We start from the raw sequence: 24,759 nt of genomic DNA on the forward strand, positions 1-24,759 counted from the left end.
TCTCCTAAGTATGTTTGGTTTAATTCGTCTTTTACCCTGCCATATTCTTCTTTCTTGGTTTGGATTAGTTTCGTTTATATCAGGTAAGAGAGAAAAACAGATAATGTTATATATATTAGTGTTATAGGAGATATCCTCATAGTTCACAAAATGCAATCCATGAAAGTTTTCGGCACGTTAAAAGATTGGTGTGAAATTTATATAAATAATAACTTCCCTCGCTCTTCAGCTTGAAAGATTTCCTTTCTTAAGACCTTCAGAAACCGGATACATTTTAACGCATGAATAAAATGTATAACAAGGAAGATATGTCTTCTCGATTATCTTGTTAGGCTAGGAAAATACGATCATTTATCCTTCAGTAAATAATGAACTGACAAACGCAGCGATTCTTTTTTCCTCGAGCCTACTGACTAAATACAGTTTCACACATCAAAAAGAAAGAAAAATATATATTTTAACGGAGTTTTTGTTCAGTTAGACAATTTCAATCGTTCATCATTTATAAACAACAAATTGACAAACGCTGGTGAAAGGTTAACAGCGGGAAGGTGCAAAAGCGGAAAATCAAACAAAACATGTTGCACTTGTTTACCTTTTGTCTATTAGGATTATCCGGGGTAGCCCTGGCGTTAAGGTAACAATATAATGAACACTTATCGCATAAAAACTTATGCTCGGTCAAGTACGTTAGTTGGAAAGAATTATTTCACGAATTCGGCTGATCCATGATCAAAAAGTTTAATTAACTGTCAAAGACATCAGTATTACAATCAACTTTTGAGGTTGGCTTTCGTTTACATTTAATTTTTGCTTCTTGTCTTTAGATTGTCTTTACAATATTCATTTCTGTGGTTAGTTCTTATTCATAATTTTAATTCACAGTGATTCCGTTGTCCGGCAATTTTCATAAACTCAAAATGCCATTTACTTAAGTACACAACTTTTCTTTGTCAAAAATTGCAATCCGCTTGGTCGCAAACTCTTCCGAGAGGAAAAGAAACGAAAAAAACCTGTTCTTGGCAAATGCACTTAAGCATGAATTTTTCGGGGAATTATTAAGTCAGCTTTTGTCAACAAACAACTGACATTTTCTGTGTGAATTCAAACTACTAAAGAGTAAATATTGACAAATATGCCCTTCTAAAAAAAATAGCCTGTGTAAGAAATAACATAGAATGCACAATTTCTGAAATAAAATCATATCAAAATTATTAATTGGCAGTCAATAAAGTCGCTGTGGACAGGTAAGCCACCGAGTTCTTCATCTTTTTTTTGAAATGTGTTATTCTTTTCATTCCATGCAAAATTGAAAAAAGAACGTGATCATTCTGTGTGACAAACAATTTATACATTTTGTCAGACTAGTCTAATTTTCATTGTAGTTCTTCCGTTAACAAACACAAATAGCATCTGCCTTTTTCACACCCGACAAAAATCCTGGCTTTCTTCAATTACTTGCCGCAACCTTAAAGTCTCCTCGGATTACAAAAAACGGAGTTCACTTCCTGCAGAAAATAAGGTAACTTATTTCTGGTACAGCTCTTTGTATTTAATAATTAACTATTCTTGAGTAATGTACAGATTTTTAATTATCTTAATGCGGGTTTGCTCAGCTAAAGGCCCCAGCTTTCAAGTCAGCCTCCTGCATCAATAATATTGAACTTAACTACAACTGGGGAAATCATGGAAATTCAGAGGTCAAGAAAATTCGATTAACCTGAAAGAAAACTGGCAATAGCTCTTGGTAGTATTTATATGCTGACTGGTTTTTTAACGAAACTTAGGAAAGGACCAAATTTCTTACACTCAACATGGTATTTTCTCGTTCAAATCTCTGGGAAATTTTATTGACCTCTGCCAAAACAAATCTGCTTTGGACCTACGCTTAATACCCATTAAAAAAGGACACTTGAACTGTTTAGTATCTATGCCTTCTAAATCGCTGGAAGCTCAGTTTGTTGCGTAAATAGTTGTTGTTGGTATTTTTGCTGGAAACAAAACATTGCAATTTACATTATTATGTTAAAGCAAGCTTCAGGGTCGCTTCAGAAAGGATTTTTTAGCCTTGAGGTGCCCCGTTCGACTGCCCATCATGCAGTTTTATTTTTTACTGGTTCTCAAAACCAAAAGGCTCAAAGCAATTTATAATGGAGTGCTTTCGTTTCTAGATTTAAAAGAGAAGTAGTTTATAGGATTATGAACTTTGTTGTCAATTAAGGTTGTTTGATGAAAGCATTCCATAATCTTGTGCACGTCGGCCTTTACCACTTGTATATAGTAGCATTTCGTTTTGCTGTTCTGTTTCATTATAGCAAAACAAAAGCACGGAAATGAAGCTAGGTTAAGGCAATTTTCCTCAAGGTCCAAAGCTTGTATCATGAATTAACTAAGTGCCGAATAGTTTTTCCTCACTTTGTAATATAACATAATTGAATTGCTGTGGGGCATGTGAAGGTAAAGGCCACATGTTGTTGTTACATCACTCCCTGTTGTGATCAATGTTTTCAATTTTTGTATTCTTCCATCATCGCCCTTAATTTACGAATAGAAAATCAGATCTATTTGTTCTCTTTACCTGAAAAAGAAACTTTGCTCTGTGTCAGCTAGCAGGGCAGCAATATTTTCTTTATGCTTTGGAAAGCATTAGAGAGAAAAAAAAGTGTGTTTTCCTTCCTTTTCAGCTTCTGCAATAAAAAATGCCTTCTTTGATTTCAATTCTACTACCGCTGATTATTGTTCTCAGCATCGCAGCCACAGGTATAGAAATTAATAAATCAATGTTTTCTTTGTCTGTTTGCTTCTTGCTAAGTAAGCTGTTATTTCACATCACGTTTAATTTAATTCCCTTTTTAGAGTTGCTTGCATCTCCCAGCAATCAAAAAGTAAGTGTCAAAAACGTATACGTAACCGTTTTATAGATACAGTTTGTAACCGTCACATTAATTAAGGGTATTTTGAAGGATAAGATTATTTCTTAATTGATAATAGTTAATAGTAATAATAATAATAATAACAATAATTAATAGATTTTTTTCACTGCGTTAGAGACCTTTGCTTCACCATCGAATGACAAAGAGGGAGCTATCAAAATATTTTGGGGCAACTTCTCTAGCTGAAGGTTTGTGCTTATTTTTGATCGTCCTGTTTTTACCTTTTCTCAAGACAAATAAAATGTTTGCCTGTTGCGTACGTTGCGAAATATCACGAGTCCTGCAGCAGCAAGGAACCAAAAATAGCCGGTCCCATTGGAACTTTGTGTTTCTCTATCTCACAGTTACATCTTTATAGTTTGTTTAGTATAGGTAGTCATACGGTTTCGAGTTCAATTTGGAATTAATTTGCACGAGTGAGTTTTTCAAAAAGCTGAAATTGCACGAGCCACTTCGGCGAGTGTAATTTCAGCTTTTTGAAAAACTCACAAGTGCAAATTAACTCCAAATTGAACGAGAAAAACCGTATGATTACTTATTAATATTATAAACATGAAAAAATTCGCGCGGAGGAAGTGCCGGAAGATCTTTCTTCAAGCCATTTTTCCTCATTTGAGAAAACCTTTTTCAAAGTTTCAGCACAAAATTTTCGTCATCATTTTACGTAATATCATTTTCTTAGAAACGTTCCTATTTTCTTCCAGTCAATCATAATCCAGAATTTTGATGTGTAATTTACACTGGTGTTATACTTTTTGCACTGATGTTACACTTTTTGCACTGGTGTTACACTTGAACTGCACTGCTCTTAGCCAATCAGAATCGAGTAATTTTTTCATGTGTATTGTTAAGGCAGAAACAAAGTTCATGCCGTTTCCATCGCACTCTATATAAAGTGAAATTTACCAGATACTCGTTTAAATAAGATGCACGAGTGAAGATTTGGAAACCGGTCTCATCTCCTATTTGTCATTCAGTTTAATTTACCAAACTTACTATCATGTTTTGCGTCTAAGAGCCGGCACTGTTGTAATTGTGATGGTTATTTGTCGATTGATTGGCTGGTTGGTTGGTTCTTTGTTTGCTTGCTCAATTTCTACGACTCTGTCTGTATGTTTGTATGTCTCTATGTCTCTATGTCTCTATGTCTCCATGTCTCTATGTCTCTATGTCTCTATGTCTCTATGTCTCTATGTTATATGTTATATGTCTCTGTGTCTCTTTGTCTCTATGTCTCTGTCTCTCTATGTCTCTATGTCTTCGTGTCTGTTTATCTTTTCGTTTGCCTGCTTTTTGTTTGCCTGCTTTTTTCCTTCCCTTAGTCCCGGAATATGAGGTGACCTCGCCATTCCAAGCAGATGATGCCGGACAGTTCATCACACATGAGCTTCACAAGCGTAGTCGTACAAAACGAAGCACATCTCAACCCGACTCCTGGTTTTACAAAATGGACGCCTTCGGGTTCTCACTTCATTTAAACGTCACCAAAGCTAAACATCTTCTAGCTCCAGGATCCATTGTGGAGACCACACATGAAAATGGCAGTAAATCGTACACCTCGCTACCCAAGAACACTTTTTATAGTGGTCACGTGGTTTCACATCCGGGCTCCGTTGCTGCTATTAGCAACCAAGGTGGATTGGTTAGTAATAATGTCAGAGGTTTGCTGCAAATTTTATCTAGTTATGGAGCATTACTTGCTAAACTTTCTGCATCGGTTAGCGGACAGACAACTTTGTTTCAACTTGTTTCGCGGTATTAATCAGTTCTTTAGAAGTTCACCATTATGGAGTTATAATTATGTTTAACAAATTTGGCCTTTTAAGCGTCTGCTCTGAAGACGAACTTAAAAGGTGCGTTAGCACATTTAAGCCCAAAATTAATCGACGAGATTAAGCATTGAAGTCACAGTTCTTCCTCCATAGCGAAGAAAATAAATGCATACGTATGCAAGCAAATTGCTGGATCAAAAGGATAAAATTAAACGTTTCAGGGTGCCGCGCATTGCAATTCTTGAAATTGCATAGTAATCGCAAATCGCCAATGTGTGTGTGTGTGTGTTTGTTAACTCTTCAGACTGGCATGATTAGCCTCATGGAACAGGCGCTTTTTATCCATCCTTTACCGAGCCATCTCGCACAGGATTATGGGTCAATCGATGGAGGCCAACCCCATTTAATCTATAGACGGTCATTGCATGACATCATTGGACAGGGTTGTGACGTCTCAGGTGAGATAACCTCTTATGAATTTCACTAGTGCGCTAGAAAAGTGCAAAATGTATGTGAATAGCTAGTTTTCTATATCCAAGAGTGTTTGCTCTAATGTAAACACTTGTCACAAGCCAAGATAGGTGATATTCCAGGAGTGTATGATACGAACTCGCTTGAAAAGGCTTTCTTCTAAAGGAAATGTAGCAATTTAATAGGATAGTATTGAAAAAGATTTGAAAATGTGTTATCGTCAATTTCTGCTAAAGATCCTGACTTCAACCGAAATAGTCCAAACAACTGCAAATTAAACCAATCAACTAATTTTCGTATTGAGAAATTAACATTGGATATATCTTAATTTCAAGTAAAAGAAAACAACATTTTGCAAAGATCTTATTGTAATGGTATAAGGGAATGAAGGTAACTATAGCCTCAAAACGCATTTATTCATAATGATTAAGAATGGTATCTAATATATAGATTTAGGCCAGTCTAAAAGCGTAGCTCTGGGCCGGGTTGTTCAGAGCCCGATTAAGCTAACCCAGAAAAAGGTAGAATTTTGATTTGAGTTTTGTAACTTTGCGGAGAGGTTTTCTGTATATTGTTTGGCCTTCTGTTTTGAGTTTAAAAATCACCATATACACGAAACAAAGCATCAAAAAACATCTGTATAGAGGAAAAAGTTATAATTCGGTTAACTTTTAATCCTGGGTTAGCGTCAACCGGCTTCCGAACAATCCTGGCCTGTTTTCAACAAGTTAACCTGACATGAACCCGCGATCCAATCGAAAACCAGCACTTGGTCAGCGGTCAACTTTAATGACCTTTAAACTTGAACTTGCGATATGGTAACGTGATACTGGTCAGCGGATACCTTGTTTTGACAGGTGTCAATTGATCATAACATGTATGTCCAATATCAAAGAAGTACGCGGTAAACCAAGGCTGCATGTCTCTGTCAACCTATTATTTGGAGTATGGCCGCCATGTTGCGCGAAATCGCCGTCGCCGTCGTGCGAACGCGCCCACGAGCAATACCGCTAGCCATGATAACCATGAGAAAATCAACTCATGGGTTTCCTTTTCTTTCCTATATGAGTATGGGGCTCCGCTTGGCGGCCCTTGGGGCCGCCGGAGTTCCGCTATAATTTTACGCAATAACTAATGAGCAATTAAAAAAATAACTCTAGTTCTAATGAGTTTCAATTAGAACGAGGAATCACACCATCATCCGTGTATCCTAGAAGACATGCATACAATATAAATTCTTGCATTAAAAACTTTTTTTTTATTGTACACAATTAATATTCCATACCTCTTGATTGTTTTTTCTTTTTTTTCGGTTTCAGATGTTCCCGAGCGCACCAAACGGAGTCTGGAACCGAACAGAAATAAGCGATCACGCGACGAACGTTCCACGTCTCACAAACACTTGGAGGTTGCCATGGTAGCGGATGACATGGTAGTTAAGACACACGGAGAAGAAAACCTGAGGATGTACTTACTCATGCTAGCTCACCTGGTAAAGAAGCTTCACGATTGGAACTATCAACTATTGCATCACGCTTCTGCTTCCACCTTTAATTGGATTGTTCCCACTGATTAATATTCTTATTTGTTTAATCACTCTCTCTAATTCTCAATCGTCAGGTGGACAACATGTTTCACGACGAGAGTGTTGGAGAAAAGAAGCTCACGTTGGTAGTAGTAAAAGTTTTCATCAGGAAAGACGGGGTAAGGTTGAAAAAGTTATTGATCATAGTTGATGTCCTCCATCAGTCGGTCTGTCTCTGTCAATCGGTCGATCAGTCGGTCGGTTTGTCGGTCGGTCGGTCGGTCGGTAAGTCAATTGATCGATTAATCGATCGTCCATTTGGTTGATCCATCCGTCGCTTGATGGATTGATTGACTTTTATTTGTCATCTTTTCAGCTGGGTTACAACTCGTCAGCTAACAATCGACAAAGACTAGAGAAGCTATCAGCCTGGGGAGAAGCGAATATGCCACAATCAGACAAAGATCCTGGGCATGCGGACTTGATTATTTTGCTGACAGGGTGAGGTACCGTTCTTAATTTTTTGCACGATAAGTTTACCTAATATATAGATTTTGCCAGGCCTAAAAGCGGAACTCCTGAGCCGGGTTGTTCAAAGCCCGAATAAGCTAACCTAAGATGAGCGAGAATTCTAATTTAAGTTTTGCAACCGTTTGCGGTGAAGTTTTCTGTATGTTGGTTGGCCTTCTGTTTTGACTTTGAATAGTCCCAAAGTACACAAAACAAAAGCAATGAAAAACATTTTTTTACAATAACTGTCTAATTTCTCGCGCGCTGATTGGCTCATTTTTATCGTCAATATGAGTACAGACGGCTAAAATTTTAATATATACAAACTTTTAAGTTCAACTTTCAGCTGTCAAACTGTCAACTTTCTAACCAATGAAATTTTATGGACTTTGCACGCCAATCAAACAGCGAGAAAAGCTATTAAAAATGTTCGCGTCATTTTGAATAAAATTCACTTATCTTTGTTTACGACAAGTTTACGTCGTCTTTTCTCCTCAACTATTCCTGGCATTAGACTATTTTGGGATCTTGTTATTGTAAAAACAAATTGACGTCAGTTTTTTATGCGTCTGTCCTCTTATTAATGATAAATTTCGTCATAACATTGTCAAAGTGGCTGGGGAACCACAAGCCGCAATTCCGCAGTCAATTTGTTAAGTATACAAGAAAAATTTATACTTCGGCTGACTTTTGATCCTGGGTAAGCGTTAAAAACTATCAGCCCATAGAGTCCCGACAGAAGAACTCTTTTGTATGTTAGCGCACAGTGGCTGGAAGTCATCCACAAAATGACATTTTCTCGTTTTCCCGAAATTCCACATCAACGGTTAGAAACATGGTCAATTATATTTCTGAGAATAGCAAATGAAGGACATTCGCCGTTAGTCGACCTTAAGAACTCGAAATAGATGTTATTACAATTTAGTCTGCGATCAAATATTCGTTTGTTTCAAAAGGCATAAAAACGAGGAGAACGGGTCGATGGAAAGCAAAACTGACTCTTTCTCTTCGATTCTATGTCAAACCGCCGATACCTGTAATAACAGCTATTGCACACGTACACGTCTGCAAGTTTCAAACAACAATTCAGTGCGCGCGTGATTTTGCTAAGCCCATAATGCTGAATGCTACTTAACTGATTTAAAGAAATAATTGGAAATTTTGATTTTCAACAAAATTTAGCCTTTTGCTTTATTAACTATCGCTTCACTAAAACCCTCGAGCTTCTAGCCGAATTGTTGAATAGGAGTACCTCTTTTGGGACGCGTTTCCTTACAGGGTGTTTTTTTTTTTTGTTTTTTAATTAACATGACCTATTCAATTAACTAAAATTGAGTCAGAAGTATGCGAGTAATTGACTGGTTAGTACTCGTCCTTACAAAATTTAAGTGTACTGATTTTAATGATCTGTTTCTGTTTACCAGGCAAGGCTTTGGAGGTAGGGTTTTTTCCTTGTTTTAGTTGATATGGTAACTTAAAGAAACAGTCTATCACGAAAAGATGACAGAAATAAAAATTATTAAACATGTTTAGCAGTTTTCTTTACCTTTTCTTGCCATATGCAATGTTTACCTGAACACAAGAAATGATTTTTACACAACTTCAACTTCAGAGTTAATTTACATTAGTATTATAAAAAAAAATTACAAGTTTGCAGTTTTCACTACCGTTATATATGGAATATATTTTGTTAAAATTTTATTTATACGTGCATCCTCTTTATGGTTGTTACAAAGTCAAAACTAGTTTAGGCTTTTGCCGCCACTGGTTTGGCCACTGTAAAATGGCATGTTTCCGTCTATCATTTTGATCGATTTGCAGGTTTAGCCATGATGGGTTCCACATGCGCAACAAAGTTTGGCAGAACTGTTAACAATGACATTGGGATGGCGTCCGCTATCATCATCGCTCATGAAGCAGCGCACACGTGAGTCACGAAAATAACATTCGAGAGAGAGCCAGCATTACTCAGTATTACATACCCCCAGTCATACAGTATACACTGGCAGACAAACATCACAGCATCAATTGAAAGGGGGAGATTGAGAGAGTAAAGACAAGGGGGAGGATTGGGGAAAGGGAGCCTTCAAAGCATTACTCAAGCGCAAGTAATTGTGTTTCCAATGTGATTGAGAAATTTTAAATTGAACCCAGTTATAGGATTTGGTTCTTCTATCCAGCAGAAGATATAAAAGATAATAATCCAGGAGAAACTATGCGGTATAGGTTCATTGCCGAAGATGTTTGAAATGATCTATTTTTTTGACAAGAATTAGTGAAATTAGTGAAATAGTATAACTGTATCATCCTGTATGGTAATACTTATGTTATTTGACCACACGCAACCATTCAATGCACTTATCTCCTCGTGTAGATTTGGCCTTGGACATGATGGCGGAGATGAGCGGTGTAACAACGGCGAGTACATAATGGCCAGTGTTGTGAGCGATGGTAAAAATGCATTCAAGTGGTCACCTTGTAGCAGTAATCGTATGCAAGAATTCCTCACGTGAGTAATTGTTAAAACATAATTATTATTTAGTTGGTTGATTACTCAGTACCTAGCTATTAATCAACCTAAAGTCGATAAAGGTAATGAAGCTGACGAGCGTTAGCCCTTCGTCAGAGGAAAGCTGAACAGTTATCACCATTTTGCTTTTATATAAATCACCTCAGACTGTCCACAGTCCCCTATTTTTCCGTGAGATCGTAGATGTCAATCATTGAGCTGGACGGGCCACCATCTTAGTCTCTTGATGCGAGTGAAACTGAGGAGAGTACAAAATGCCCGTGGGTAGAGGTGGTAGGGTTAATAGCACCCCTACCCACGCTGACAGGTATTGCGTACTCTCTCCATCGTCGCTTGCATTAAGTGACCAAGATGGCGGCCCGTCGAGCTCAACGATCAATATCTACGATCTCACGCAAAAATAAGGGACCGTGGACAGTCTGAAATCACCTACAAAGTACGAACATCTAGTTTATAGTACACAATTTAGTGGAGAGAGGAGGAGACAAGAAGTATAAGATGCCTTCGTTCCATGCTGGCCGAATGTAGACCCCTCGTTATTATAATACAAACACCTCTTTATGATTACTTTTTATGAACAGAGCATTCGGTCCTGGGGACACTATAAACTTCATTCATTCAGTATGAAAACTTATGTATCTAGCCATACAAGTCCTCTAGAGGTCAGTATGTTTGCATCAAATGTCATAAATTGAAGTCGAAAACTTAACGGGAATATATATTTTTTGGGTTCGAGTATTTTTGAACCACTGAATGAGAAACATAGCTTTTGAGACGCCTTGCGCCTTTCAGAAGATTCAAAAAGTACTGGCTGAGAAAACACTAGAACAAACAACAGAAATCATTTACACAATAGCCTGGGTGCGCGATACAAGGAGCGAATGGAATTACAGGTTCTGTACAGTTGCGTGGAAAACAGCGTTAAGAAGTCCTCTGTAACAATTTTTCACACTGTTTGGTTTTAGTGGTTCCGGTTCATCCTGTTTGGATGACAACCCTCATGACTTCATCCAAGAGCCCAGCATCTTCCACAATAAGCTTCCTGGACAGATTCAGAATGCTAAACTACAGTGTAGTCTGCAGTATGGCTCAGAGTATTTTCAATGTCCACAGAGAAAAGTAGGTCAAGTTTGTTTTATTCCAGTTGCCCGCTAAACTTAATTTATGTTCCATGCACGATGGAAAGTAACAACAGTGTTCAAAATATGTGTAAACCAACTTTATAAATACGTGTAGTCTTAATACGTTTCTATCGTGAGTGGTAAGGAATTCCTTCGATATATACAATTCTCACATTAAAAAGACTGTACTACTGTTCTTGATGGCAAGTGACTCCATAGGTTGAGACTACAAACATTTATTCCTGATGACCTCAGTTCTAGTCTTGAAAAACATAACCAATGCCCAAAGCAAGTCAATGTAGAGAAATTTATAGGCTATTTTATGGTTAACTAGTGGTAGTCTTGGGATCGAGCAGTCGAGGTTTGAGCCCTGGCCGGGTCACTTGCGTTGTGTTCTTAGGCAAGACACTTTACTCTCACATTGCCTTCTTCCACCCAGGTGTATAAATGGGTACCAGGCTAGCTAAGTAAGTTCTGAGGTAACCCGATGGATGGAGTAGCATTCCATCCAGGGGGAGAAGAACTGCTCCTAGTGGCTTGACGCTACAGAAACCTAAATAGGCTCCAGCGGTATGGACCACTTAGCCTGGCGCAGACTTGGACTTACCTTAAATGAAATTAAGACAAAGTCAGCAAAAATGCATAATAAATGAAGCATGTAAAGCGCCTGTCGTCGTTGTTGTTGTTGTTGTTGTTCTTAGGCTGACTGTGGCTCTTTGTACTGCACCAACGATGGTTATAAATGCAAGAGCTATGGAGCGCCACCTATGGATGGCACAAGATGCGGCGACCGACATGTGAGTAAAAAATTATCCTAGTTAGGTCGGTGTCGATGGCAATTTAGACTACAGCATTAGCTAAATTTGGCAATATTTGACGCTTTTGGAAGGTTATTAAAACTTTACTTTCTCTTGATATTTTCATTTTATTGTGACAAGCGAGCCTGAATGTTGCTTTGCAATGCCCATAGAGTTTCATGTGCTTAGTAGAAAACATGATATCTTTCGGAATCATTTAGAGCATTTCATGGAAACGATACGAAGCCCGAGTAAACGCTCTTGGAGCGTAAGTTTCATTGACAAAGGGCTAATTAATGTTAATAAAAAACTGAAAGTTTTTCGTTCTCTGAAGTGGTGCATCCAAGGTGAATGTGTGGATGATGGATCCCCGATGATTGACGGAGGATGGAGTGATTGGCAGGACACACAGTCGTGCACTCAAACTTGCGGTGGAGGCGTTCAGTGGAAAACAAGATCATGCACCAACCCCGTGTAAGATTAATTTTTTTATCATATAAACACCAATAAAATATTAGGTGAGCATGATATCTTCGCGCGTGAAAATAACATGTTATTTTCATGAAAAGTAGCCTGAGTGCATTCGCCCCTTCCCGTCAAATAAATCCCTCTCCTCGATTTTTTTTTAGGGAAGGTGGGGGATGTACACGGGCTTCGTGGAAAGATCACCGTTGCTATGATTAGAGAAATTTCGAAGAGAAATTTCAAAGAGAAGTTTCGAAGAGAAACTTCGAATAAAAATTTCGAAGACAAATTTGGAAGAGTAATTTCGAAGAGAAGTTTCGCGCGCGTTGCGCTGCTATGTAATATCCCCTATGTCAGAAAATCGATCACGCTAGTGTTCTTTGTAAATAATTAAGCTCTTGTATAGGTGAAGATCTTTTTCTTTCAAACAGTTAAATAATGGCCTCAATAAACAATAATAAAACATGGTGTTACATTAAAAGGACAAATTTACAGTCTTGAGTCCTTTCTTTTCAAGACCAATGCTCTGTTTTAATATATGTAACCGATACGAAATTTAATTTTCATTTACTGTACAGGCCGCAAAATGGTGGAAAATTCTGCGAGGGATCAGATAAAGGATTTTGGTCAATGTGCAATACACAGGTAAGACTAAACTATCTGCACTTATCAGGATAGAGTTGTCATTTCTAATCTATACTGTGCTATAGTGTTTTTGTTTTTGTTTTTTTTTCTTGATATTCTTCCTTTTCGCGATTTTCATTACCATGAGTCTTCTGTGCTACTGTGTTTAGTAATTCTTTAGAAGCTGTTTTAACTAAAAAACAAACTTTTCTGCTCTGTTTGTTTTCCCACAGCCTTGCCCTCCAGGTTCTAAAGACTATCGCCTTCTTCAGTGCCAGGCGTTTGATCCGAAGTCTGAAGTGCAATGGGGATCAGGTGAGATCACGTGTAATGCAGGGTGTGCAGGAAATTATCGCCTTAGTCCCTTTTATCATGTTATTGATAGAAATTATATTGTTCGCTTTTTACTTCAAACTCGACAAGAGGCAGCGTTTCATCATATTTCCAATGAAGGATAAAGTTTGAAAAATGGCACGAATCTCTTGACGTCTCTCGGTGAACAATGATTTTTACATAACATAAAATTATTAAAAGCCATGTTTTATCCCATCAGTATGCATAAAGAATTGCAAAAACCTGTTCAGTTCCAAAACAAGGCGAGGAAAGATTGCCATTATTGCATTGATGTTTGAGGCCACCAAACTGGTGCATAAAAGTAATCCATACCACCATATTGACCGAACTAAATATCAACGCTTCAAACATACGAACAAACTGCGTTATGGCTCTTCTCATGCGTTATAATTGGTCTTGCTTTTAAAGTAAGCACAATCCTTACTACTCGCGCCTCGTCACTACAAAGACACTATTGCTATACCAGCAGTGAACGGCAACTACTACGGTCACATAAAAATATTTAAGGGAATTTTTGCCCAAACTAAAAGTGTATTCTTGGTTTTTTTAGTCCGTTATTGCAGTCATCCTGATTGGCATCAACATAAGATTTCTAACTCAGGCTAATGAACTCTATTGTTTAAGTCACTCAACATAATACCTCGCATTATTTGTTATCTGAGTCTTTCGGTACCATCATGATCAATGCTTATCCATTTTGGTTCTGTGCTTGTGATTATCTCTGAGCCAAACATAATTATACTCGGATCACGCGTCCATCAATAGCTACTTTACAGTTCTGTGCTTAGTTACCTGGCCCATGGATGAAAGTGAGGCTGAAGGTGACCTGGCTGTTATACAGACCTCTCTGCTGTCCTTATTTAAATGTCAACTAGTTAGCATAGGAACAACTTGATTTACACAACAAAATCAGTGAGATATGCATCAAAACAAGATCACCTCCAGCCTCGCTGCCATTCAGAGGCCAGGTCACTGAGCAGACAACTGTAAAATGGTCTATTTATCCTCAAAAAAGTATATATGCAAATTAACCCAAAGAATAATTCTGCTAGGCCCAGATGTATTGCAGTTGCCAGTTGACGTGATAATTTCTCCCTCAGATCCTTGCATTTTAATGTGCCGCAAAGGAAGTTTAATAACACCTCGAGGCAGAGTTAAGGATGGCACTCTATGCAACATCAACCCCATGATCAAAGATGTCTGCATTGAAGGAATTTGCAAGGTAAAAATTAAACAAATAATTTTAGCAAAACATTTGAGAGCTACAAACGGGGCACAGGGCACCGAGCAAAAGCAGACGCGACATGGGGTGCGAGGCACGGGACAGGAAGTAGAAGGCAAGAGGCAAGGGGCATGAGGCAGAAGACAGAAAGCAGGAGGCAAAGGCAAGGGGAAGGAGAAAGGCAACTACCAGCGGGAGACTGGAGGCGAGAGACAGGAGGCAGGAAGCAGGAGGCAGGAGGCAGGAGGCAGGAGGCAGGAGGCATTAGGCATAAGACAAGGGGAAGGAGAAAGGAGGCAGGAGGCAGGAGGCAGGAACAGGAGGCAAGAGGCAGGAGGCAGGAGGCAGGAGGCAAGAGGCAGGAGGCGAGGTCTTTAGACAGGGGACACGGAGCACGGGCTGAGGAGCATTGCGCATGGAATGGGTCAAGGGACAAGGGGAATGAGATACTATTGGTCAAAACACGTGTCATTTCTCACTCGACAGTAAAAGTCTTGACAAATTGTTAGCTATCCATTAATCCTCATCCAGACCTTCGGCAAAAATTTACCCACAAGCTGCTCGCAGCCAGTAAATATGTGGGGTTGAGTTTGTTGTTGGTTCTTGCCTTGCTCGGAGGATTTTTCTCCGGGTTCTTTGGTTTTCCTTCCTCCACAAAAACCGACACTCCAAATTCTAAATCTACCAGGATACAAGATCCGCACTAAAACCAGCTAAGGCTGATGTGGTTTCCTTTCTAAGTATTGTTATTTATAATTGTTGCCAAAAATTTTCAGTTAAATGCAATTATCTAGTTTTGAAAGTGCGTCTATCACATATATATCCTTTCCTTCTGTTGTTTGTTTTCATTTTCAGTCCGTTGGTTGTGATATTAAAATGGACTCAGGATTGAAGTATGACCACTGTGCCGTGTGCGGAGGAGACAGCTCCACCTGTACCCTTGTGAGCGGGGAGTACACTTTGAACTGGCGTAAATGGGGTAAAATTCAATCACCAACCTACTGTAAAACATACCACTTTTGCCCAAGATTACCCATCAGACGAGAATTTTTCCTATTTCATCCAAATCATGAAATCTACCTGGGCTGTTGAGCTTTAAGTACCTTATGAAATGAAGAGTAAATAGGTGTGGCAGACCTGTGAAAATGCATTAACGTCTCATTGCGTATTCAAGGCGAGTTCGATGACATTTGTCAATGACTCTGGCATTTAATTGAAGATAACTTTAGATTTATTTAACGATAATCAAAGTTATGGGACGTTTACTTTAATTTGTATGCAAATGCTACTCGAAATCTCAAGAAAACGTTAGAAGTGTTGGCTTTTATCGCGGGGCCCTTCCCAGGGGCTATAACTTAAACCAGCATTTAGAGTTTTGGTTTACAAAAGTCAATGGTTTTTTTAAGGACAAAAAGACACGGTATTATAAAATATGTGAAGATTTCGTATTTATCAAGGAGACGATGTCTACCACTCAATAAATGATAATTATTATTTATTTCTTGGTTTCAAGGGCCCAATAAACCCGACGAAATCGTCACTATCCCAATTGGTTCTACCAACATTTATGCGGCAATGAAAGAAAAAAACAGAAATATGTTGGGTACGTAAGTAGTGATTAGCTGATAATTTGGTGCAAAGCGCAGTGTATAGCTTGCAGACGAAGAAAAAATGCGGGGAACCCACTCTCCCAGCAGTATTTTGGCTTAACTATGTAATACCTAATTAAACCGAACCATTGCTCCAACGAGAATATCGCCGAAACATGCCGAAAAAGTACATATATCCAGTGTAGAGTCTATAAGACGATGCCGCCGGTTCCCCTCTCTTTTCTCATGAAGTGATAGCTGTTTATTTTATCCGTAGATTTAAAAGTAAGAGCCATCATTTTGGTGGTAGAATTCTTCAACAGCCCGTTGTTTCACTCTTTAAAGGAGCTCAGTCACGGTTTGCGCATATTGGAAAGTTTAGCCTCGATTTTTTAAATTTGTCGTTTGTAATCCGTGTTAATCTTCTCCATCCTTACCCATCCTTGTTCCTTTATGGTTTATCATTGTCTCTTTGGTGTTTTTCTATCTTATTAAACTGTTATTTTCCGGTTTCCTACCATTTAAAGGTAATTTTGTATGTGGCCAGAATAACTCAAAATACCGTGACTGAACTCCTTTAAGCTTAGACATAACTCTCCAGTAAACGAGGTCCGCCGCCGTGCAAAGCCCTCGGTGAAGTTGACGTACTTTGTTAGGTTTTATTGCTGACCTTTCAAGTCGGCAGTCACTAGGGGTTGTGAACCCTTCGTGTTCACGAATAGGACACATGCTGGAAGGACAGCACGTAAGCTGGTGCACACGAAGTGGGTGCGGCATAAAAACGTGTTGTAGCGGGGACAGTTTGCAAAACCAGTGCACATAATGCAACATTGAAAACTGAGATCATTTTGTCCCTACTTCATGACGCACGAATTCAAACAGGGCGAATTTCTTGATACATGTTGCGAGAACAACGTTTTGTCCCCGCTACAAAACTTTTGTTATTTAAAATCGGGCAGGTCACGTACGCGAGTAAAAAAACGTTCGCTGCAACATGTCCCCACAGCATGTCCCTGAGTGTGTGCCGACCTTTAAGAGTCCGTAAGAATGAACGCTTACGTATTACATTCCGCGATTATTAATATTGTCAAGTCATACACATCAGTGTGAAATATAGTTCACGGTCACATTGTTTTAACAGAGTTAGCTCACTGAAATATGGCCACTGTCCATTTTGCGATCAAATATATTCCTAACCACACTGCAGAAACACATAGCACAGGACAAAATGTTCTGAGTAATTATTTTCCTGAATGTTTTCTCAGGAGTGAAAAATGAGAATAATCAATGGGTTTACAGGGTGGCATACACTTGGAGTACTGTAGTGAAAGCTGCTGGAACCAAAGTGGCTTACGATCACGAGGATTTCTTATGGAAAGACAAAGTTGAAATACCTGGGCCCACTAAACAAATTCTGAAACTCATGGTGAGACGCTGTCAACTTTTATTTCTATTCAAAATATAGATAGGACCCTGCGCGCGTTCTGATTGGTCAAAATCCATGTTTTATCAGAATTTATAATATAGATAGGACCCTGCGTGCGCTCTGATTGGTCAAAAACCCATCTTTTATCAGAATTTATAATATAGATAGGACCCTGCGTGCGCTCTGATTGGTCAAAAACCCATCTTTTATCAGAGTATAAAATATAGAAAAAGCGTGTTTTGCGCGTGTGAAATCTATATCATAAAGCAAATGAATAAGTCTAAGCCGTGTATTACACTGTGATAAAACACTCCGGACATTTGAGAACACTCGAGAAATATAGAAAACACTTGCCTTCTACATTTCCCTCGTGTTTTCAAATGCTCGTCGTGTTTTATCACAGTGTAATACACGGCTTAGGCTTCTTTATTTGTTAAAAGAAACATAGATCAAGAAAAAGCGTGTTTTTTTTGTTTTTCGCCACATTACCTCTATACCATAAGCAAATGAAGAAACCTAAACCACTGAAACCCTCTTACATGCATGAAACTGAAGGCGCATTAATATCATCTATAAGAGGCTACTATAGTCGCAATCTAGAAGCAGGCCTCTCGTCTTGTTGTGCATTGCTCTTTTTCATTCTTTCATCTAGTACGTGCATATTGAAGGATCAAACCCTGGATTAGAATATCAGTTTTTATCGCCCGAGAAAACTGAAGTATCTCTTGGTCAGGTCGAGTGGAAGATCGGAAAGTGGGACATGTGCTCTGAAGACTGCGCTGGAGGTAATTATATCGTACATCACGGCCGAAAATGACATGCTTCATACAGGTAGTCTTATGATAAAATTTAAAATTCTCAACGTTAAATTTTGACCTGATCATGACTTCCAGAAAAAAGGAGCAAAATGTGAGACACTTGAAAACGTGATACGAAAAATGTCTTAAATTGACAAGCTGAACCTTATTGAATAAACATTTCTCGTAATTGGCTTCAATGAGCTCAGTCACGACATTTTGTGTTATTTTAGGCACGCGCAAAATTACCTTTGAACTAAGGAAAACCTGAAATTAGTAGTTTACTAGGGTAGAAAAATGCAAAAGAGATGAAAATAAACCATAAAGGAACAAGGATGCAGAAAATAAAAACGGATTGCAAACGACGAACTTGGAAATTTTGGGTAAACTTTTCAAACTAATGAGTAAACTGTGACATAGCTCCCTTAGCATTACTCAGAATACTAGAAGTTGTGCTAAATTGTGCGTTTCAATTTACCTTTAAGGGGTCCAGAAGCGACTTGTTGAGTGTGTACGTAAGGACGATGGAAGTTATGTCAATGATAAAATGTGCCTCAAAACCGAACCTAAGCCACCGATGAAGCAGGCTTGTAACACGCAGCCCTGTGAAGCTGAGTAAGGACTGGATCGCGTTATAGTCCTCAATATATTTCCATTGAATATTATCATTCTGAAACAGAATTGTATGAGCTGAAAGGAATGAAAACGCTTCTTTGTGTCTGTTTATCTCACTAACAAGGGAAAAGGTCCAATTTTCGAACATTTCAGCGGTCTTTATATCACGTTTATGCCATTCGTAACTCGTCTTGATTTTGCCCATTCGTAGCTATACATTCCTTACTCTTTTTGATTTATTTTTATGGCTTAATTAATTTTTTTTTTTTCCTATTTTGAGATTTTCCTTCAATTTAAAAGTAATTTTGTATAAATGTCAGCATCTTGATTTTTACGATGAACCTCGCGCATGCTCAGTAAGTCGTGATACATACTCAGTAAATTTTACACATTTTTTCTTACTTTGATTTTTTATATAACTTGTAAATAGATGGTACGAGTCTGGTTGGCGTCCATGTTCAAGGACCTGTGGCAAAGGAACTCAGCTGAGACAGATTGTGTGCAGGCAAAAGATAAATCAGTCTCATTATGAGACGCTCGAGGACTCCTCTTGTACAGAGCAGAAACCGATCGTGGTTCTTCAGCAGGATTGCAACAAAGTCGCTTGCCCGGCTGAGTGGAAGCATTCAGCGTGGAGCGAAGTAAGTGGTTATTAGCCTCAACTTCATTAGGTTCTAAAGGTAGCTAGGTGGAGAGAAGTAAGGCCTCTAAAGCCCATTTGTCTCATAGCTTTTGGTGCTTAACTCCGGTTTCTGTTGCATGAAGCAGCTAGGATTGATGCGACTTCCCCTAGATGGATGTTACTCCATCGTGGGTTAATCCTCAACGTTCTTTCAGGTTGGCCGAACAATATGCCGGTACCGGTCTGTCAAACTGGGTGGAGAAAGGCACTGTGAGAGTAACGTGTCTCGCCCAAGAACATAACAGAATGACGCGAACCATTACTCGAACCCAGACCGCTCGATCCAGGATCTAGCGCACGAACCATACGCAAGATTAATTGGAGGGGGGAGTTATTAAGTCGAAAGAGTCTAAAAAATGGCATTTGTCTTGTCGATACTTCGTATCCATGGCAACAGAGTATACCAGCTATGACAAAAAACGCGGTTATCAACTGATGTTGAAGTACAGTTCTGTTCAGGTCATTAAAATGTGAGACGACTGCAGACGATTTCCACTGGAGACATATCGAAGGCAAGAGGCTGCGCGAGGCCCGGGCTCGATCCTGACCAGCTTTTTATTTATTTATTTATTTATTACGATTTAATGGCAATTAAATCTAAGTCTAAAGGCATACACAAACAGGCAAAGCCATAAGGATAATCTGTAAAAGAGTGGAACACTCCATGCGAGACAAATCACCATGTAGCTAATCTAAATAAATAATCATGTAATAACAATCAAGAAAAAAAAAATTAAATCAAATATTCATTCCTCACTTAAAACCTTCTTCATTCCCGACTTAAAAACTGCACAACTAGGAGATAACCTAATATCTAAGGGTATCGAATTCCACATCTCCAAAATTCTATTAAAATAAGTGTTTTTAAAAGTAGTCGTTCTAGAAAAATTTGTCTTCAAGGAGTAGTCATCAACATGTCTAAACTTACGCGCATCATCTTGAGAATAAAAGTTCAGAAACGGAAATACATCCACATTCAAGTATCCATTTAAAGCCTTATACAAAAATGTGACATCAAAAAGATAACGCCTCTTTTCAAGCGAAAGCAGATTAAGACATTTCAGGCGCTCGTCATAGGTAAAATTCCGTTTTCCGAGAATAAATTTTGTTCCCCTCCACTGTATGCGCTCAAGCTTGTCAATGTTTCTTGCGGTGTGTGGCGACCACACAACTGATCCATATTCCACTTGCGATCTCACCAACGTACAATACAGCACCTTCAGGGTTTCGATGTCCTTCCAACCTCTACAAGTTCTTCTAAGCAGGCCTAAAATTCTACTAGCTTTATTTGTAATGGCATCTACATGAGAGTTTCAAGAAAGATGATGGTTAATAAGCAAACAAAGGTCGCGGAACTCATAAACGTCCTCTATGAGCGATTCATTTAGGGTGAAACTAGATCTGAATGGTTGTTTCTTCTGGGTAATATAATATAATAACGCTGCGCTACTGTAACAGCATCAGTCTACACTCTGGAGCCAGTTGTTCAAAGGATGGACGTCATTATCAACATACTGACAAAACAAACTAAGGAAGTGTTTTATTGGATACAAAAAGTGCTATTAACCCTCTGAACAACTTTGACCAGATAAATATAAACGGGTAAGACAAATTGATGGCAACGCTTGACTGAAGATGCTAACAGATTGGATAAGGTGGGTTAGCGTCCCACACAGCAAGAGTATTAACCAGAGTAGCAATACTCCTAGTCGCTCCGTGCTTCTGATGTTGACTAACGATTGTAAGAATTCTCACAGGATTTCTTTTTCATATCAACATTATTCTATCTCCTTTCCAGTGCTCTCGGTCATGTGAAGGTGGTATGATGACTCGCACTCTGAAGTGCATGAGACTGAACGCGCAAGGAATGCTGGTATCTGTCTCAGCCGTCCAGTGCGTACACGCCGTCAAACCTACAACAGAGGAAGAATGCAACACCGACATTACTTGTCCACGTGAGTAGCTAGGAAGTTGTAATCATAATTTAACTTATGTACTGCTGATGTAGAAAGAGCAAAAAGGACACTGACCTAAGGGATAGATCTTGGCAAAACATTATCTAAAAAGCTACAAAAACTACAGAACCGGGCTGCACGTGTTATAACTTCATCAAACTATGACGTAGATGTCGATTCCCTATTTCAAAAACTCAGCTGGAAAAACTTGAAATCTCGACGTCAAATTCAGAACGCCTTAATGGTTTTCAAGTCTTTTCACGGTCTTTTTCCGGAATATCTTAAGTTTAAATTTATAAAGCGAAATGAATCAAGCTATTCTCTGAGGGACTCGGTAAACAAACTTGTTGTCCCCTTTCCAAGAACTAACTACATAAAAAATAGTTTTAGTTACAGCCGCGCTGCCCTTTGGAACAGCTTACCCTGTAACATTAGAGAGTCTGGTTCATTAAACAAATTGAAACGCCTTCTCTACCATAATTTTTAAACATGGCATTCATAGAAAGCAGGATTTTTCTTAAGTGGCATATTAATGTAAGTTAGTATAATGTTAGGATTTGGATTTTTAGTCATTATCACGTAATTTTTTCTACCTGATGTTTTTACCGTGTATAAATAATGATTAAAGATCTGTCAAGGCGAACTCTGTCACACACATGCCAGTCTATGCTACAGTAAAATGATGTGGCATAATACAAAAATGACATGGCCAAGGCGTGGCTTGACGCAGCACGTCGTGAAACGTCCTTTTCCGACATAACATGTTATCACCTGTCAACCACGATCCCAGGCTCTCTCTCTTTTCCTTCCCTTGTCGTTGAGGGAAGGAGAGACTGGGATCGAGGATGGTGACCTGCGTGATATGACAGAATCTCAAAACTTTAGAGTTATTAATGAGTTTAGGAAACAGCGACCATCTACAAGATCGACAGTATTATGTCAACCTAATGTCGTTAAAATTTGTATCATGACGCAGAGGCTATTGAGGGCCAGGATGGTAAGCCATTTACACCACTTGGATGTTTCAAGGACTCCAAAAATGTTGCAGACCGTGCGTTGCCGGATTTAGTTGACAATATGCGAGGAAAAATCGACTGGAAGCACTTGGAGAACGTCGTTAAGGAGTGCGCTCATAAAGTGGTGATGAAGAATTCTACTCTTAAGGTGATCATTAACATTTAGTTGATGCATTATTATTCAAGCGTTATGCAATTTGCTCCGTCAGAGAACTGATGTATGTGTTTATATACAACTCGCTTGTTAATGAAAAATTCTAACATTTAATTGATGCATTATTATTTTCGCATAATATTTACGCGTTATATAATTTGCTCAGTCAGAGAATAATTTATATGCTTAAATACAACTAGCAAGTTTCCTTTGAATGCCGTTTGAAAAATAAAGAGGCCAACTGAAGCAACGTTACTCCGTGTACATCAGCGTGTAAGAACAAACTTGGTAAAAAAAAACAACAAACATAAATGTAGTTTATATCCGCGTGAAAGAAGAAAACACGGTTTTCTGTGTTTCATATTCCAGTAAAACAATGTTAGTTTTTTAGCCTATCAGAGAGCGCATAATGAAAATAAAATCATTTTGCTTGACTAGCCTTGTGACACTCCGTAGAGAGTACCGTCATTTTATTTGTTTTCGGTTTATTCCATTTCTTTCAGTGTGCACTCTTGAAAGAACTGGCGCATGCCCGTTTTAAAAGTTATTCTTAACCATACTTATTTTGCTATAGGTATTTGGCATCCAATTTTGGGGAGAATGTTGGTCAGGGTCTGACGCAGAGAAGACTTACAGCGAATATGGATCGTCTCAGAATTGTTGGAAAGGAGTTGGAGGAACACGAACCAATTTCGTGTACGAGTTTATCGATAATAAGGTGTGTATTATGGCATGTTAAAGTTAGCTCTTCAAATAATACACGGCAGTCATTTCCTAGTAACGTAACCAACGCAGAAGCCATGTTTCATGGAAAAGGCCTGCCTTCCGAAGCACCTCCCACCTAAGCAATAGGCCACTCTTTCTATGGGTTTGCCGGCGCAATAAACCACGCGGAAAGTAGGGAGAACACGAGAAAAGTTTGTAAATCACGAGCCGTTAGGCAAGTGATTTACTTGCTTTTCGAGTGACTTCACAAACGTTTTTTACACTTTGCTTTTGAAAGGCTTAGGAGAAAATCCTGAAGCACATTTATCCTTAAGTCAGCTGTGGATTTCAGCATGGCTTGAATGATATTAATACCGCTATGAGTTTGGAGGTCGTTTCCGAGGACCACACCAACTTTAAATGCTTGTAAACGTTAAAATTGTTGAAGTAAAGAACTCCAAATTTGGTGACTTTTCTTAAAATTTGTCTGGGAACAATTTGGCATGGCATGTCACTGTTGAAGGGAATCGATTTTCCCATGGCAACCATGTTTTGGGAAGTAAAAGATTCCCCGGTTCCAGGAGACCAAAAGGCCAGTCTAATTACGGCTAAGCAAGGTTTTTGTTTACTACCCAATACTTTACATGGTTTAATTTCTGTTAAGTCGCGACATTAATTCGCTTCGATACTAATCTTTCAAGATTACTGTTAGCAAGCCCGTTTCCAGGGCTTTCCCCTTAGATTTCAGGGTAAAAGCACTGGGACTCCATGTTGTATCTTAAATGGAACGGTGTTCTCATGCGGATACTTTCCACACGCTCCAACTTGTCCCCCTACCACAAAGAGGACACCTACCCGGAACTAACAAACATCCTGTTTCATCTTTGTGACTAATATTCTTTCTCTTCTTTTTGTTTTTTTTTTTCTTGTAGAGCCCGTAGTGTGGCGCTTTCTACCTACAGTGAACAATACTTGCATGAAGAAAATTGAAGAAAACAAACGGGAAGTCTTTCCCATGCTGATTCCATTGTAGTTTAGCAACGCTGAAAATTGAATCTCCTTGAAAACATAAAAATGTAATGAAATTCGTGTTAGTCAGAGCTAACATGCGCAAAGTTCTGTCGACTGTTCAAGCTGCTGAGCAGGACTAGAGAAAATAAAATTACCAACGCTATCTTAGTATCTCTTTTTACTTAATGCATAAAGATCCTAGTGCCTTGTTTTACAAAGTATTAAATTAATTTTTCACAAGCCAGCTTCTTACTTCCCTTTTGTCACTGCTCGTTCTCCCATCTCCTTTTACTGCTTACCAAAAACCTCAAGCCAATTTCTGCGTGTCCTTTTAACTGTTCCACCACCCGAAAGAGCAGCTGTGGTAAACTGTTGGATGTTAGAGATGGCAGCCAGAAAAGATAGAGGAATTTGAACTGGCCACCTTCGGAAGGTTATATTGACTTTTCTAACCAAGAAATACTACATCTTCATAGCCAATGTGG

General features: G+C 38.8%; 1 protein-coding gene across 4 annotated transcripts; it reads left to right on the plus strand.

Moving 5' to 3' along the window:
• On the plus strand, positions 1–24,437 carry LOC110045854 (A disintegrin and metalloproteinase with thrombospondin motifs 6-like). 4 transcript variants are annotated; one of them, XM_020751476.2, is made up of 29 exons: positions 1–83; positions 1,386–1,522; positions 2,685–2,760; positions 2,857–2,885; positions 3,049–3,121; positions 4,256–4,575; positions 5,010–5,163; positions 6,496–6,668; positions 6,797–6,880; positions 7,078–7,202; positions 8,636–8,649; positions 9,033–9,138; positions 9,586–9,720; positions 10,707–10,860; positions 11,564–11,659; positions 11,994–12,133; positions 12,703–12,769; positions 12,982–13,063; positions 14,203–14,324; positions 15,180–15,303; positions 15,838–15,927; positions 17,179–17,339; positions 17,992–18,124; positions 18,622–18,751; positions 19,182–19,392; positions 21,232–21,388; positions 22,365–22,552; positions 23,133–23,276; positions 24,196–24,437. In XM_020751476.2, exons 3-29 carry the CDS (start codon positions 2,700–2,702, stop codon positions 24,202–24,204), a joined length of 3,282 nt encoding a protein of 1,093 aa, XP_020607135.2. In that variant the 5' UTR covers positions 1–83; positions 1,386–1,522; positions 2,685–2,699; the 3' UTR covers positions 24,205–24,437. The 4 variants fall into 4 exon arrangements, with proteins under 4 accessions (XP_020607135.2, XP_020607138.2, XP_089149611.1 ...); XM_089293485.1 differs by lacking the exon at positions 1–83 and adding an exon at positions 701–785; XM_089293484.1 differs by lacking the exon at positions 1–83 and adding an exon at positions 1,183–1,247.
• The last annotated feature ends 322 nt before the right edge of the window (positions 24,438–24,759 follow it).

Source organism: Orbicella faveolata, unplaced genomic scaffold (genome assembly GCF_042242905.1).
Source record: "Orbicella faveolata isolate gen_17 unplaced genomic scaffold, um_ofav_v1 contig_25, whole genome shotgun sequence".
Lineage (NCBI taxonomy): Eukaryota > Metazoa > Cnidaria > Anthozoa > Scleractinia > Merulinidae > Orbicella > Orbicella faveolata.

What these genes read in the sequence shown, in the direction of transcription:
- LOC110045854 (XM_020751476.2), top strand. Translation starts at nt 2,700, where the DNA reads ATGCCTTCTTTGATTTCAATTCTACTACCGCTGATTATTGTTCTCAGC. An exon ending in GGCAACTTCTCTAGCTGAAG is followed by an intron (nt 3,122 to 4,255) that starts GTTTGTGCTTAT and finishes TCCTTCCCTTAG; the next exon opens with TCCCGGAATATGAGGTGACC. An exon ending in ACGCAGCCCTGTGAAGCTGA is followed by an intron (nt 18,752 to 19,181) that starts GTAAGGACTGGA and finishes ACTTGTAAATAG; the next exon opens with ATGGTACGAGTCTGGTTGGC.